At 39.9% G+C, this 17388-nt stretch overlaps 1 protein-coding gene across 2 annotated transcripts; it reads right to left on the reverse strand.

The window, feature by feature from the left end:
* Nucleotides 1-166: 166 nt before the first annotated feature.
* fggy (FGGY carbohydrate kinase domain containing) lies at nt 167-15988 on the reverse strand. 2 transcript variants are annotated; one of them, XM_039815161.1, is made up of 16 exons: nt 15864-15988; nt 15354-15547; nt 13845-13956; nt 13086-13237; nt 12743-12831; nt 10481-10596; nt 10235-10363; nt 8831-8934; nt 7962-8069; nt 7045-7106; nt 6447-6609; nt 4389-4463; nt 4145-4265; nt 3823-3917; nt 1248-1309; nt 167-722 (listed from the first exon to the last, which is right to left on the reverse strand). In XM_039815161.1, the coding sequence occupies exons 2-16, from the start codon at nt 15534-15536 to the stop codon at nt 641-643; spliced, it is 1653 nt and encodes a 550-aa protein (XP_039671095.1). In that variant the 5' UTR covers nt 15537-15547; nt 15864-15988; the 3' UTR covers nt 167-640. The 2 variants fall into 2 exon arrangements, with proteins under 2 accessions (XP_039671095.1, XP_039671096.1); XM_039815162.1 differs by lacking the exons at nt 10235-10363; nt 10481-10596; nt 12743-12831; ... (2 more) ...; nt 15354-15547; nt 15864-15988 and adding an exon at nt 9726-9825.
* Nucleotides 15989-17388: the final 1400 nt, after the last annotated feature.

Here is a 17388-nt window from a genome sequence, read left to right on the forward strand (position 1 = left end):
GTGATGAGCTTATCAACTTTGATCTTGGGAACTGCCGGCAACAGAAATAGAAGAATAAGATAAAATGCAGTGAAGACAGAACAAAGGACAAGCGGTTTAAAAATGTATGAGTTGGAGCACAATAAATTATATATCATTAGGTTGGAGTGAAAGTGAAAGGCATGAGCACAGTTCTGTCATTTTAATTATTAAGAATAGGTGAAGGTGACAGTACATGATGGTATTTGACTTTGGATGGAGCGGAGGAGCCACTCAATCTGTTGATGTCACCGCATGCACTCCTGCATCCTCCTTTTAATTTTGGGCGGAACAGCAGCAGTGGATCTAAAAGGCAGACAGCCATGGAAAGCTCCAACAGCTTGTCTAATAGAGGTCTCCTCTACTGTCATCTGCCAGGTGGTTTGAATTCCTGCATGTGTGAAGTCTTAACTCTGGCACCACTCACCAACTCGGAATCAACTAAACCTGCTGACAGATATTAACCTCAGAAAGCTGTTGTCCTCCAAGTTATTATTTAATTGAGACGAAAAGTAAAAGCAGCAAGGCTAAGACTTCTGTTCTCATTTTCAGTGTGTGGATTTGTCATCACGATTACGTCAGAGAGAGTCAGTTCCAGCTCGGCCGCCTCCCACCAGCAGTGTCATCCCTGGTTCATGAGGGCCTGGTACTCCCTCTGGTGGGCGAACAGTTGCAGAAACACTTTGTACTTTCTCTCATAGAAGCTGAGAAAAGTAAGACGTGCAGAAAATTAATAACACAAATGTGTTGCATAGAACTGTAGGTTTCACATTTCATTGTAATAATAAAACATGCAGACTTCTTACATAGTGAAGTTCCCTCACAACCTAACCTTGACTGTGCTAGTCCAACATTATACATTTTGGTTACTTGTAACTCAATCAATCTTTATTTGTATAGGCCACTTTGCACATTCAAATGCAATGCAATTTGCTTCACATTAGAAATAAAATCATAAGCATAAAATATATAGTTTTTAAATTGCATATGTAGAGGACATTACATGAATAGACAGAATAAAAGGAAAGGTAGAAACTATTTTTTTAAAGTGGTTCCTATGAAAAGGTGAGTTGTTGAAGAAGCCAACATTTGTTTGGATAAAAAAATGTTGATGTATTCTTATTGAATTGAGCATCACATATATTTCATACATTTATGTTACTATCCCACAGACCATTACAACAACCATAACTTTAACCAAATACTAAAAAGAAATCTCTCTGACTCACCTCTGGAGCTCATAGTCAGGCTGAACAACTTTTCCCACTTTAGCCATTCCCTTCATTGCCTCCTAAAACATAAATAGCAAAGACAAATATCACTCAATAAATCATGTTATGCACATTCCGTTTCAGGCCAGCCATGACCCAGTTATATTAACACCAGCCAACTGGAGTGGTTTTGTTGTAGTTGAGTTTATGACAAATGCAGTGCAGGGCCTCTCTACTGTCTGAACCTACTAAATCCAGCCAGTTGACTGTGTGCAGCCAAGAGGATCAGACACAACAACTGCCTGCAGAAGTTACGGCTGAAAATGGGTCGACAGGTGCTGCCTAGTCCAAACAATAACGTCTTATTTTTAGTATATCTGGCTTAAAGGCTTGCCGTTCTCTTGTGCTCCAAGCTCTGGTACTGAGACCCCAAGGGATGATAGCTTGACCTCACAAAAGATTTAATAATCACTTTACATCTTAAACACACTACGCGCAAATCTTCTCTGTGACTGAAGCAAAAGGAGCCATGCACTTTATAGTTTGTGTTTTGGTTCCACCCAGCAGATGGAGGCATTGAGCCAGTGCTCATGAGATCTGTGCTGTGTGCCTAGTGGCTTGGCATTTCACATTTTTGAGGTCCATTTTATTAGACTACAAAACAAGAAGATTGGATCGCAAACTGCTAAATATATTACAAAACAAATGCTTTTTTTTTTTTTTTTTTTAAAAAGGGACACGCCACCGATTTGGCACATGAAGTTTACTCTTCGTGAGGAGTACTACAGACTGTGGAAACAATTGTATGTCTGCGGTTTCTCTGAAAGAAAATAAAAAATAAAAAATAAAAACTTTTTGGGGTTTGGCTTGAGACATTTTAACAATAATAAGTTTGCATTACAAACAGGAGGTGTGTGGCAAAGAATTTCTAATAAGGGAAGAAGTTTCACTCTCTCGTTACTTCCGGCTTGTGAACTGGTTGCAGTTCCACCAGAGTTCCGTATAGGGGGCGCTCACCATATGGCGCACACAGGCCAGTGCAGAATGAATGGAACTCTATGGAGCTATACCCCTCAAAATCCACTTTTCTCAGGATATAATTTTTTGTCTAGTAATTTGAATGTTGCATTCGAAAGGGGAGGCTAAGAAAATACACACTGCTGGGTGTTACATTTTTTTAAAAGTGGCTTTTTTGTTCTAAAAAGCCTTTTAAAATGTCAATGACGTCATACACATATACGGCCAGAGATACTGCTTTACGGCAAGCTCTGAGTCGCTTCCTTTTTTCTCTCGAGGCATCGACAACACAGCTGACAGGTTAGGCTCTCCCTGTCAATACACGTGCTAGAAAGAGGTTTGCTAATGTTTTAAAGACCACGCCGAAATATTTACTCTGACATTCTGGTTCTGCTTCGGATGCCGTCAAGCGGGATCTCCGATCGTAATCAGTCCTTCACTGACCAATCAGCATTCATTAGCAGAATACTAGCGTGTTATGGGAAACGACGACTCAACCTGTAAGAAATCGAAAGGACATAAGTACTCGTTCATCCAACTTTTGACCTATAATCCATGTTGAACTTGCAAAAACTACAATTAAATCTGAGATTGTTCAATGGCAATCAGGCAAAAGAGACAAATTTAGCCATCTAGCTCCATAGAGTCCCATTCATTTTGCACTGGACCGCAATCACCCCCAGTGGAACTCTGGTGGAACTGCAACCAAATTCAGTACAATGGAGCTTAATAGGGAGTGGAAAGGCTTTCCGTAGACCGGCTTTGTGTGTGGTTTGCAAGAAGTGGGCATTTAGGAGGTAGGGGCGATTTAATTAAAGGTGCTATCCAGTTGGGAGATGAAGGATCTAGTGTTGTGAACATATACAAACATTGTATTCTTTTGGGAACCAAGCTGTCTCTCTCACACACACACACACACACACACACACACACACACACACACACACACACACACACACACACACACACACACACACACACACACACACACACACACACACACACACACACACACACACACACACACACACACACACACATACATTTAGGAGTACAAAACCACATACAGTACCTCCTCTCTTATGCCTCAGCACGAGGATACTGGTTTATACTATTTTTATCACTTGCATGAAGTAGCAAACGCAAATTCCCACTGTGACTATTCATGATGTGAAGTGTATTACCACTGGAACACTACTACATGTACACCACATTTCCAGGTCCAAGTTCCAAGACTAATTACATATTTTTGACAATCTGTGTGATTTTGTGTGGTGTTTTTGTAAACAAGATTCAGGCACAGATGAAAAGGGAAGGGGCGTGGGGCTGCATGTATCTTGTAATCTAGTAAAAACAAAAAAAAATGTACTTTTTCCAGGCATTTTTCATCTACTTACATGACTCACCAGCAGTGGTGTGAATATTGGTACATTCATTAAGAACCTGTCTTTAAAAGCACACAAGGCTACTCCAAATTGAACCCAACAAATGAAGTCTTAAAAGCCTTCTCTGCCTAAGCCCCTATCCATTGTATGCCCTTAGTTATGATACTGTATGTGTCTGTGTGCCACTCCACCTGTATAGTGCTGTAGTCCTGTGATGCACATGCACCCAGGATTGCTGCACCTAATAACACCGCCTCCGTCTGGTCAGGCAACACCACAGACAATCCTGAAAAGGACAATATTGAAAAAGATTGGATTTGACTAAAGCCCCCATGGGCAATATAACAAAAGATTTCCTCACAATGTGTACAGTTCAGTAAAAATTGTAGAGAACCTAAAAGTCTTTTTGTGTTACCATTATTTTATATTTTTGGGTACAATGTCTATTTAGCTAAATTGTCATTCACAATATCAAAGCTTTTCTCCGTCCCTTAGTTAGTTAGTATTTTATACCTGTAGCGTTGGCGTGTATCTGGACAAACAGGGCGTTTTTGCTCAACCCGCCACACAGGAAGAGGGTTCTGATGTCATGCCCTGCGTCTTTCATGGCCTCCAGAATATGAAGAGTACCAAGCTGAAACCAGATACAAAGATAAAAGGGGAATCAGGTTACAAGTAAACAAATACAACCTTCCTTCGCACTTTAAGGTACTAGGTTGTCAGACTGAGGCTCAGAGTCTGAAAACAGAAGACTCACAGCAAGGGCTTGTATAGTGGCCAAATAAAGCAGGGCCAAGTCATCCAAGGTTTGGGAGAGGGGCAGTCCGATCACCTGAAACACAGTAATGTGTTATTCGAAAATGTCTCAGTGCTCAATAATAGGAGTCACCAGATGGGTGCATTCACAAAGGGTTACGGGAAAGCAGAGCTGTCATTGAGGGTCTGGTATCTCAAATCTCCAGTGATTCAGTCGAAACAATATTCAACAGTTCTGTTTCCTGGCTTCCTGTTCCCTGGAACTATAGATATGGTCTGGAAACAATAATTAGCTTACTGAACATAGAAATCATTTCAGTGGCTCAACTGTGACGCAATTTCATTTTAAGTACCAAGTTTTATTCTTTGAACTGACAAAATCACAATACTAAAAATTCTGATATGTTGGTATGCAATGAGGATTATCCCTGAGCCTGACTGTGGTGCTTTGTGAAATAACTGCTGTTTGTTTTTTTAGTTTTTTTTTTAAAAAGAGTAGTTCAACATTTTGGGAAATATAGTCATTTAGTTTCAATTAGATGAGAACGATATCAGAGTGGTATAAATGTTCTCATCTAACTCTCGAAAAGAAAGCAAATTTCCCAAAATGTTAAATGATTTCATAATACATTCAACAAGCAGCTTCTTGGGAGAACATACGGCTAACACCACATTATTTCTATCCTTAAAGTGACTATATGTAACTTTTTAATGTTTCTGAAGCTCTGTGATTTATTCATACAATGGTCTTAAATTACCTGTAACAGCAAACTAGACTAACAGTGAAAAGAATGCTATTTTTATAAAGTTTTTAGTAAGGCCTTTGCCCGGGTCCGATTTTTCCCGCAAAGTCACAGAATGATTTGGAAGATGGTGCTACAGTAAGACATTCTGATGGGTCGCAGATTTCTTTGTAACACTGGAAAAGCCTGTGTGCGAATCCCACTATGGCCACGCCAAGACCCGCCCTTCAATAGCATTCACACACTACTGTTGGCCAGGCGTCCATGCTTCCATGTAGAGGTCCTATCCCCTGACCAATCCCCTAACACTAACCTTAACCACTCGAGGTGAAATGCCTAACCACAACCAATCGAGCTGCTTCGTAGGGCGGGTCTTGGTGTGGCCATAGTGGGATTCGTAATTTTGCAGCCTGTGTTAGCGTATCCAGCCAGGTAAAAGGTAGCAGGAGATTTCTTTATATGGGCCTAATTGTATTTTAATGTTATTTTATCTGTTGTAGTTATGGCTGATACATCACAGGAAAGAAGGAAAATAAACAAAGAACTACTAAAATCTAAAAGGGAAAGTGAAAGACAAGAGTCAACTTCGGTCAGGCTTTTAACAGATGGAGACAATTACGGGATTGTAAATTAATCAAAACCCACCCTGAATAGGCCCTCAGGTATGTAATATGTCTATTTCATTCATAAAATACATTTACATTGCGCGATGTGGTTGTACGTCAGTAACCAACATTAAATTACGTTAGCGTGGACGTTTTATTCATTTTGTCCGTGTTGGCATACTATTTTACTTGTGTAAAGCTTGCGTGTGTTATTATTATGTTGGTTGCTACAACAAACTCTTAATGCTTTGGCTCGAGACACAGTGACAGTGATACCCAGTTTAGCTCACAAGACATCCAAAGTAGGCAACACTTGAAATGCTTATTCTCTTATTGTAAATTAATGATTTTCGGTCTGAGCAAAACATTCGTCGTGACTATATGACCTCTGGGTAATGCTAACTCATTCATCTACAGTGGGCAATACAGCACCGTAAAGAAAAGACCTTTACAACAGCAGGTGTGGTAAAAACACTACCGCTTTTGTCCAAAGTGGCCGCTAGAATCAAAACAAACTGAAAGTTACATATAGTCACTTTAACTAATTATAATTCTTCATTTACTAAAACAATAAGATTGGACCACTGAAGCATACTTTGTACTAAGTATGTCTCTGTAGCTTAGTGCAGTAAATAAACTTAAAAGCCCGTGCTTTGATCAATAACATATTGTGTAATAAGTCACATGAAGATGTGACTCATGTTTCCTCACCATGCCTTTCAAGGTGGGGTCAGCCAGGGGCGATCTATTCCCATGGAAGTCCGGCCACACATGAAGACTGGAGGCCAGCAGGTCAACAGTAGTACGGGAGTTAGCCATTGAACTCAGGTGGCTGTTCAGATAGCTGTAGATGTTCACGCCAGTGAAGGGAACTCTGGGGGGAAATAACAGTAAGCAAAATAAAGAGCCCAGTCTGATGAAATAACATTAAAAGATGTTGTATGGACAATCATTCATTTAGAAAATGCTTCAGGCTTTTTCCACTGAAGACATTTTAAAATGACATAGGAGAACAAGCACAGGTGTTACTAATAACATCTCTTTAAGTGTTCCAGTAAGCCAAGTCGGTGGGCGAGCATGGTCAACGTACCAGGGCATTTTCATTTAATTCTAAGTAAATGTTAAGAAAATCAAACAATTAAAAAAATAAATCACTTCATTTGCAACGTCCACATTATAGTCAAGTTGTAATACATACTTAACCTTACTAAACTTCTTATCTTCCCAAAAAGCTTACTAAACATTACTTAACGTCAGCTGAACAGAGATGACAGCTGCGGGAGGCGCAGCACTAAATGCATCAGCTGACCTCTGCCGAGCCTCTTCCTGGAGCTGTGTGTAGGCGGCGTGGCCCTTCACCATGTGCTCGATCTGAGGGAGGAGAGAGCAACATACAGTAGTTTAACGGAAAGGATTACAGATGACACGATATGTTTCAAAAACATTTACAAATTCCCAAGTAGAGTCACTGGAGCTTACAGTGATGTTATAGAACAGACAGACTGCTTTTAAACGTTGTTGTTTATGCGGCCAGATGAGTGGCTCACGTCCAGGCGTCTTTTGCATACATTTACACATTGATTGTATACATTTTGTCTCTACTTGCATCAGAGCTGTACAAAGTACAATTAATTGTCTCAGAATAATAATAATAATAATAATAATAATAATAATAATAATCACAGTTATTATTATTATTATTAACAATATAATTGTCTCTTTCAGTCAAATTTTAAATATATATTTATTTATTATTTTTTTCAACCTAATTAAAGTTTTGAATGAATTCCAAGATACATCATATACATTTTGGTTGTATCACTGTTATGTGAGCCAGATATATATTTAAAAACTAAATTACACAGCCTATGAAGTAAACAACGCCCCACTCAAATCTTTTCTAACTGTATCCACCCTTTTCATTTTTGTTGCTATGAACGTGTATAGGGTCGAGTGCCAACAACTAACAACTGAAATAATTAAAAGATATAGTCCGAGCAATAATCACTTAGCCTATAGAATTACAATTTGGCATATCTAAAGAAAATGAACAATTACCAGTCATGTGCCTTAACGACCTTAGCTAATATCAGAACCCGCGATTATGTAAAAATATTGACAATTATGTACTAATTGTTACAGGCCTGACTTGCGTACAGTTTTCTGTTGCTGCACAGCAAAAAGCGGCTCAGTGAAATCCTGCATATAGCTTGACGGAGGACTGACCAGCCTTCCTGTAGCACTCTGTCCTCCCTCGTTGAGCCACATGCCCGGCACCATGGCAGACAGGCAGGGCCCCCACACTCCTGGCACAAACAGGGGCTGCTCGCTGATCTGATGCATATGAATGAAAAATGTCATGTCTCAGTTAGCACTGTATACTTACAATCTACAAAGAGATACGTATGGCTGTAGTAAAAAGCTAAAAGGAAATACTGTAATGGAAACCCATTTTAGATTAACAAAAGAAGAAGTGCAACTTGCACAAACATAGGTTTATTTACATCTTTATAAATACTATTTAAGTAGTTGCACATTGTTTTTCCCAATTTGTAAATACGTTTGTACATTCTTTCATTTGTATTTTTTTTTTTATCTTTACTTTTTGAATATTTGTTCTTGTACTATATCCTATTTATTATTCTTGTATATTCTGGATGTGTCTGATATTTTGCTGCTGTAGAACTGTAATTTCCCAATTTGGGATCAACAAAAGTCCGTCTAATCTAACCTAATGTGCCGACAATTTGCTTAACTACTCACAGTTACGTACTGCTATTAACTGTGCAGACAGGATCATTTAAGTCTCCATACAATAACAAACAAAAAAACAAACATATGATGCATGTAAAAATGACTTGTGAAACGGAAACATTCAGGGTGGTCCTGCTATCAGCATGAATGGGAAAGGATATTTATTATAACATTACTTTTGATAGATCGCCCAGTATTAGCTAGGTTTTAAATCACCTCCAAGTTCAGAAAAAGTGTGCAAGTGTCATCATGGAGATCACACCATATCTATACTATACTATATTCAAGAGCATTTTTCAAAAAGTCACACAGCAGGTGAAATGTAGCTGTAAACCGCTCACCGCCATGTGACAGGTTGACGTTCCACAGATCATCGCCATGCGGGAGGTGATTGGCTGGTCCTCACAGGGTAAGTGAAAGCCTTTTACATCTGCACCCATCACGCCTGGAAAGAGCAAAATTACACATTTTAAATCAGTTTTTAGGAACATCAGAATTTTTATTGCTTGGGGGTAAAACACACATTATATATCTTTTTTTAATTCACAAAACTCCTGTCAGAGCATCGGTCAGGGACATATCCCAATGATTAGTAAATGAAAAGCTTTAAATCCTTTTGAAGTGTTTTTTTCTAACTTTCACATGGAATTCAGCAGTGACACTAACTGCTGGAATAATGTTTGTCAAGCTGGTTTGAGTTTAAGGTGGAAGGTTCTTCTACGCGCGGGGGCAAGGGGGTGTACATCAATGTGACATGCATGACAACTAAAAGTGCAGAGTGTTTTAGCCTCTGACTGATACGACAATGTGTGATAGGCAGAGGTCAGAGGGCAGAGTTCAGGAGCAGTTTATCTCTCAGAACAAAACCAGATGGTTAGGATTTCTGAACCAGAGGAATCGTCGACTGCTGCTCACAGATACAACAGCTAACCATTTAATTAAAATGTTTGTAAGTTACCGCAACGACCCTGCTTCAAATCTAATCAGGGATCTTTATTACATGTCATCCCCATCTTCTATCACCTCCACTGTCGGCTATCTAACAAGGAAAAAATGCAAAACAAATTAAACAAATTTTTTTTTTTATCTTGACAACTATTGGCTCAGAGTGTCGGCAACATTCTGTAGGATGATATTCAGGTTCCCCTGATCCCTGGCCTTTCATCTAACACCACAGACCACAATTTGTGCACAAGAAATCTAAAAATGTAGTCGACAGATTGCTTTAAAATTTACCGTCATTCACCCCAGAGAATGAGCCCTTTGCTTCTGGGACATTTTATCGTCTTGCCTCAGGTGCCGGACTCAGGTTTTCAGCTTACACCAGATCCTGAAACTATTCCAAGAACGTGCTGTGGATACTTACATTCCCCTGAGATTGAAATCTAGTGTTGATGAGCCCCTGACATTCTCTGTCACCACAATTATGTTAAACCTGATACTTGTGCATAATAAATATCAAAATGTAACCAGTAATGTTGTTTGTTAAGTTTATTTATGCTCCCTAGTGGACGGACATTTTCATTTTTGACACTCCAAGAGGTTCGTCTTATACCCACCCAAAAATGTGCCCTGTACATCTTCCTGATGACGTTACAGATGATGTTACAGTTATGAGAGTTTATATTTTAAAAACTATTAACTCTCAAAGCTATGTGGAACATGCAAAGCTACCTACAGCTTAGAAAAAAATAGATGTATTTGGAGAGGAGACTGGTTCAATAAACAGGTTTAGAATGTAATACCAAGGCCTCCAGCATGAGCATCAATGACAGAAGCACCAACTGCAGTTCCCGGCTCCAAACCCAAATCTGCTGCTGCCTCCTGGGTGAGTCCGTCTCCCAACGGGATCCCTGGAGAACACGTCGTGCTGCCTGGTGTTCGAAAACATCGGAACATAAACGCTCTGTGAGATTTCTCAGCAATATTTTCAGGTGTTCTTAAAATCTTACATGCAATTAATAAGAAGCGCGTTTGTTCATGTCTTTTACCTATTTTGGAAAAGTTGTTTTCGAGGATATCCTCCATTCCAATGCTAGTCCAAAAACCAGCATCCCATCCTTCTGGAGGGCAATACGTCCATTTACACAACAGAGTACATAAAGACCTGTGAAACAACACCAAACAGTACTGTAAAATGTCTCATCATCAAACATGGGGTCACATTAACTGCTGTAGCGGCCTCCGTTTTGAAGCTAGAGAGCAGGGGGCTCCATAACGCTCTAAATTTAGGGTAATTATGATGAGGGGAAAAACTGGCATGGCCATTTTCAAATGGGTCCCTTGACCTCTCACCTCAGGATAGCTGAATGAAAATTGGATCTATAGTTACCCACAAGTCTCCCCTTTACAGACATCCAGGCTAATCCCACGCAGGTTGGGACAAAAACATAGACAGTTAAAGAAATGGACCAACAGTTCCCGCCGCTCTGGACGGAGACCAGTGAGGTATATTAAAAGCACTTTTCCGGTGAGGGCTGAGCGTTACTGCACAGCCTCCAACTGAGCTTGAAGACGTAGATGTGACGTGAGCAACCTGTCTGAAAGTTGTAAGTCTTCTGGTAGCTGTGCCAAGAGAAATCTCAATCATTCCCAAACTTGCAGAGATGGAGAGCGTAGGTATATGTAAGGAGATAATATGGGCACAGGCTAATTATTGCTATGTAAAAATGCTAGTTAACATTAGTAATTAAACTTAAACAGCTAATGTAAGTCGAAACTGCCTGCAAACTTCTCCTGTACTATACGGTAATTCCTTTACTATGCAACAATAAGTTGCATGATTATGACACAATCGTTAGCCTATTTTTACAAAACCTCTGCTACGGAGCCATAACGTGAGGTACAAGGTAATGGAGCCTTTTATACATTGTCGTGTTTCTTTAGAAATAAACAATGGACAAATAGAGTCTTTAAACGCTTCAGATGTAAAGTTATTCGCTGTCAAAGTGACGTCAAAATGAATGGCAGTCAATGGGATGCTAAGGGGAGGTGAGAGCTAGGTAGCATCAAAATGGCGCCATAGGAGCTACGCCTTGCGAACAGAGGCTTACCCCCTTGGCAAAAACTAGGGCTGCACAATTAATCGCAATTTTCTCGAAATCGCAATATGAACTAATGAAATATCCAAATCAGAAAAAAAACTCTTTGTTTGGGACAGATCCTCGCAAAAAATGAATAAATAAAATCAACCTTAAAAATCACACATATCTTTTTATATATATAAAATTTTAATGAAAATGAGAATAATGATATAAAATTCCCTCCAATATCGTGAATCATATCGCAATCGCAATATCAGTCAAAATAATCCCAATTAGATATTTTCCTAATATCGAGCAGCCCTAGCAAAAACCATACTGTTTTTTTAAATTAATTTTTAGGTGAGAAAAGGGAGAGAGAGGGGAAAAACATGCAGGAAATAGTCACAGGTCGGATTCGAACCCTGGACCTCTGCATCGAGGCCTAAACCTCTCAGTATGCGCGCCTACTCTACCCACTGAGCCAACCTGGCCACCAAACGTCAAACGTTTTTGATACCAAATCACAGCATGATTTTCCGGTGGTGTTCCTCAGGGTCTTGGTGTCTTAATGTGGTTTGTTTTTTTTAACCATTTTTTTGTTAAATACATTTTTTTGAGAGGTAAAAAATTAACAAATCATTGTAAACAATAACAATGATTTATGACTGGAACTAAACTTGACACACAGTGCTGAGCTGCATCTCAAATTAATTTTCAGGTTCCAGACAGCTTTCAGATGATGTAAACTACTTACATGTGCATACTCTGTTAATCTTTTATTTAACCCTGAACATCTGCCACACCCACCCACGCCCCAACCCCCTCTACAAAATGTGGGCGGACTGCTAAGAGATTTACAGAATCTGATGAAGGCCACAGTATCAAAAACAGTTTGTCCATGATAAAAAGACACATTTCTTGGAATTTTGCCTGCTTTAGAGGACAACCCTCATTCTTTGTTTTAAACAGACATTTGATAAAAGGATAGGCCTAATGTTTCATCAGCTTATCTTCCCCTTATTTTAATATACTACAGTATTAAAATAAGGGGAAGATAAGCTGATGAAACATTATCCTTAACAACAATTTGTAGATCACTGTAAATGGTGAGCCCACTTCAATCTCACTCTGAAATTCGTGTATTAAACACTTTTACACATGTAAACAGATGGTAAACAGATGGTTTAAACGATCAAACAGTCACAACGTCCATCATCGAACAAAGCTCACCGTGTCAAAGAGCCTGTTGCCTTCCAAGACAGGAAGTCTGGAAGGTCGAAAAAGTGTCCAGCTTTGTTCCAGCAGCTTTCTCTCAGATTCTGATTAAAAGACAAGAGAAATGTGTGCTAGTGAACCCCATGATCAGTGAGCAGTAACAGCACATGCACGTACTAACAGACCATAAAACCACCTTCAGGAAGCGTTCATTTATCAGATGCTTTCCCCCTGAAAAAAGGTGGATAAGGCTGAAAAACTAAAACAACACCACACACATGCTGACAAACCAATACAGGCAGCAACAATAAAACATATAGAGATCAGTGGTCCTGTGGTGACCTCGCTCACCTCTCACCTCTTTGAGCCAGAGCAGCTTAGGGGGTTGCATCTCTGGTGACATGACCCCTCCCACCCTGCTCAGGACTTTGTGGCCTGTGTTGGTTATACGAGCAGCCTGCTCTTCAGCGCGATGGTCCATCCACATCACCACGTTCCTTTGTGTGTCACCTGGGAAAGAAGAGAAAAGAGGAATGGGGTAGGATGCAAAATGTAAATAAAATATACCAAATAGCCAATACTGCATGGACTGAACACCCCCAGATGGAATTCTAAGATTGAATTGTTCTATTAGGAGATGATAAACAAAACTCTGACTGGGATATATACTGTATGTAATATCTACATAACATATAATCAGTCATTTAACCTCAATATCTGGGCCCTGACCCCTGCATCCATTTTGACTAATTGGAAAAAAAAAAAGAAACATGAATCCCAACCAACTCCAGGGGTTCTGTTCTGTAGCTTAACCTGACCTTTAACCTTGCTGTGGAGCAAGGGTTTTTCCTTCTGGGATCAATACAGTATCCTATTACATTAGACTAAAAAAACACTTGCAAAACTCAACTGAAAGGTTTCATTCCAAAACGCTCCAAAAATTCATTCTAGTAACATTTTACAATCAGCATTTTAAAAACATTATTAAGTCCACTCTTTATAAACACAGTGTGTACTTACTTAGGTGTAAATGGTGTTTTCCAGAAGCAAAAAAATGTGAGTGATGCGTGAGGTACAAGGATCAGGCTATAAAAAGGGAGAAAAATGTTTCACTTACCATCCTGACAGACTGGCACAGGCTGGAAGCCTTGGTCCAAAACCACTAGAGAGCAGGTGGCATCAAAGCCGATCCCTCGTACTTGACTCCTCTCCACACTTTGGGTAACTTGCTGGAACAGATACAAATATGGTCTGAGACATTAGGTCAATGCTTTTAAAGATTAATAATATCTGTGGAGTGACTTTAATATGTATGTATGAATACATTAGCAGGCACGGCATCATAGTTTAACATACATTGTGTGTTACAGTGACATAATTACAGTAATTGAGCCCTGATTTATTTTCACAAATGATCAACGTGCTTGAATGGATAAACAGTCGTAATACTACTAAAAGTAATAGATAAAAGCTATTAAAAGTAATGGATAAACAGTTGCAATATTAGCTCAAAGTAATCGCTAAATTAGCAAGAATGCAAAGTTCACCAAAACCGACCTAAACAGTGACAATTCAAATTGTATGAAAAGAATAATCTGACAATATCCATTTTTATGTTGTATTACATCACATCCACTTTAAAATCATTTAAAATGAACACATTTGGAACATGACGAGTGGGGTCTACAGTAGTTTACAGCAGGGATATTCAACAGGGGGCCCAGGACCCCTAGGCGGTCCTCAGAGTCAATGCAGGGGGTCCTCCAAATTATTGTTAATCTTTTAATTTCTTTTCAAAAATGTTAAAGTCTTAAAAGGAACACGCCGACTTATTGGGAATTTAGCTTATTCACCGTAACCCCCAGAGTAAGACAAGTCGATACATACCCTTTTCATCTCCGTGCGTGCTGTAACGCTGTCTGACGGCTCCAGCATTAGCTTAGCCCAGCACAGATCCTGCAGGTAACTGGTTCCAACTAGCCTACTGCTCCGATTTGTGACAAAAGTGACAAAATAACGCCAACATGTTCCTATTTCCATGTTGTGATTTGTAGAGTCACAGCGTGTACAAAAAACAACGTAACATGAGACATAGCCGTCTTCTAACAGTAAACAAACCGGGGATGAGAAGGGTATGTATCGACTTGTCTTACTCTGGGGGTTACGGTGAATAAGCTAAATTCCCAATAAGTCGGCTTGTTCCTTTAACATGAATCCAACATATTATTAGCAAATATAAATCCCCACTGGAGGATAGGCTAACTGGCCTAAAGGACAGGCGGTCACTAAGGTAGCCATCCATAGATAGAGTTAATCCTGAGGATTTACTGTGCCGCATGTATATTTTCAAATGAAAAACATGATTTATAAAAGCATGCCAACAATTATAAGGCTTTTTTAAAAGCTTAGTATTCTATGCAAAAAAGGTATATAAAAGGCTTTAGGCAGCCCTACATGTAATTGTTGGCCCCGGTTAAATATGCACCTTTATTTTATACAATATAGTAGGGGGTCCCTGCTCAGTCTCTCTTTCAGTTAAGGGGTCCTTGGCTTAACAATCGTTGAAGACACCTGGTCTACAGTATGGGTGAGTTTATCTGATAGGATTGGGGGGGGGGCACCCTACCTTGACAACTGTGCAGCATTTCTCCCAGATCTCAGTGGAGGACTGGACATAGTAGTCAGACTGGGGCTCCCAGATGCTGATGGGCTCCTCTGCAGTGCTCTTTATCAGACCAGCTCTGGTCACCAGTGCAGCCCTCACACTGGCAGTGCCCACGTCCACCCCAACATAATAGACCTCCGCCATGAGGAGACGAGCTGAATATGTAGAGCACACAGGGGTTAATTATTGACCAGGTTACACTGCCAATGTCAACATTTAATGGACTGCTTCGAAACAGATGGAAGTAAAACAGATATCAATGCATGTATATAGTATATTTGCTTTTAACTAATGATTTATTGTGTATGTTTTGGAACATCATCGTCCTCAACTGAATATGATAACGTTTTGCAGCAACAGAGATTTTCTACCAACGATTTGCACAGAATAAACTTTTTAAATACACACAACATACGTTATTAAACATAGAGGACATTTGTACGCGAGCTAGAACAACATCTCCGAACTTACCGGCAGATCAAAATCTCATTTCAGCGTAGGAAACATCACTTCTGAGTTTCTGATAAGCGTACTTTGTGCTGGAGATGGTGGCTGCGACGGAACGCGAAACCGGCCAAAAAGGGCAAAGTCGATTTTTTTTTCCCTCTGCTGAGCCGTGTAAAGTCCATCTAGACCCATGATCTAGACTAGGGGTCTCCGAACTTTCTTCATCTCAGGGCTACTTTAAAAAACTAAAGTTGACGAGAGCTACTTGCATCACATCGCTTAGCTTACATCTATTTACATATACGATTGAATGAAGACTGTTTGTACACGTGTATGAAATTGCAACAGGCCTACCCAAAGTCCAAAGCAAGTCAAGCACCATGAATGGGTTATTTTAATGTATCTCTCTGCCTTTCCATCATTTTCGTCTTATGTAGATGTTTTTAGATGACAGCTTTTTTTTTTGCAGGATTTTATCAAATGTGGGACACTAACATGTCATCTAATTATTATTTTATTATTCAGTCAACAGACCTTGTTTACAGCAGACATCTTGACTTGTTATAGCAGGAGAAGCACAGGTGTAACTAATAACCTTAACGATGACTCTGCTCCTATTAAGGGTTACAGTAAGGCATGCCATTGAGTCAGCAGGCACAATGCAAGGACTCCGGAACTAGCTAAACTAAATGTTATGCAGCCATTGGGAAAGTTATTAAGTAGGCTACACCTGTGCTTTTCCTGCTATGACATGTCAAAATGTCTTTCGTCAAAAACAAAAAGTCTATGAAAATACTTAATTACATAAATTACTAACCACTCACATGTGATCAAAAGGAAATAATTTAGGCTACTGTATATACTGTAATAGCCTAATCTGTTACAGTAGCAAGTGTTCGGGCTGTAGTTGCAAAAAGACATTAAAACACTGGCTCTGACTAAGAATTGTCAAACCTCCCAGTCTGCATCCCGCATGGTCACTTTCCTCTATTGTATTATTTTCTTAGAGGAGATCAACAGCTGTCTAAAGGAAGTGGTACTGGCTGTGATCCGTGTGTTTGGACCAGGAATGGTCAGCAGAGATAGAGTACTGAGAAAAACCAAGCAGCGGGACAGGAAGAAACAGATGGTCTTCAACAAACACTGCATGGACAGTGTTTGAAATCTCATCCATCTCCCTTACTGCTCGGTGTGTGTCAGAGTGTGTGTGTGTCCCTCTGGTCCACGCCTGAAGGTAATCAAAACTTTGCTCTGTTGATACATCAACACATGTATATAGTCTTTCTCTGTGTTTTGCTCTTATGAAGGGGGGGGGGGTGTCCCCATGGACCCTGGACTGTCCCACCTCTGTACAACAAAACAAGGCCTGTTGGGAGGCAGGCAGGACCGGCTCCTGATTAGAAAACTGCGTGCAGTGGAAACAGCTGGCCCGGGCAGGGAGGAGGAAAGCGCAGTTATCTAAAAGCGAGCCTGTCAGGCCAGCAGAGAGGAAAAGCTGACAGAGAAACAGGAAGCACAACCGGGGCACAGCGGTAGTTTGATATAGAAA

The sequence above is a fragment of the Perca fluviatilis genome, chromosome 11, assembly GCF_010015445.1.
Source record: "Perca fluviatilis chromosome 11, GENO_Pfluv_1.0, whole genome shotgun sequence".
Classification (NCBI taxonomy): Eukaryota; Metazoa; Chordata; class Actinopteri; order Perciformes; family Percidae; genus Perca; species Perca fluviatilis.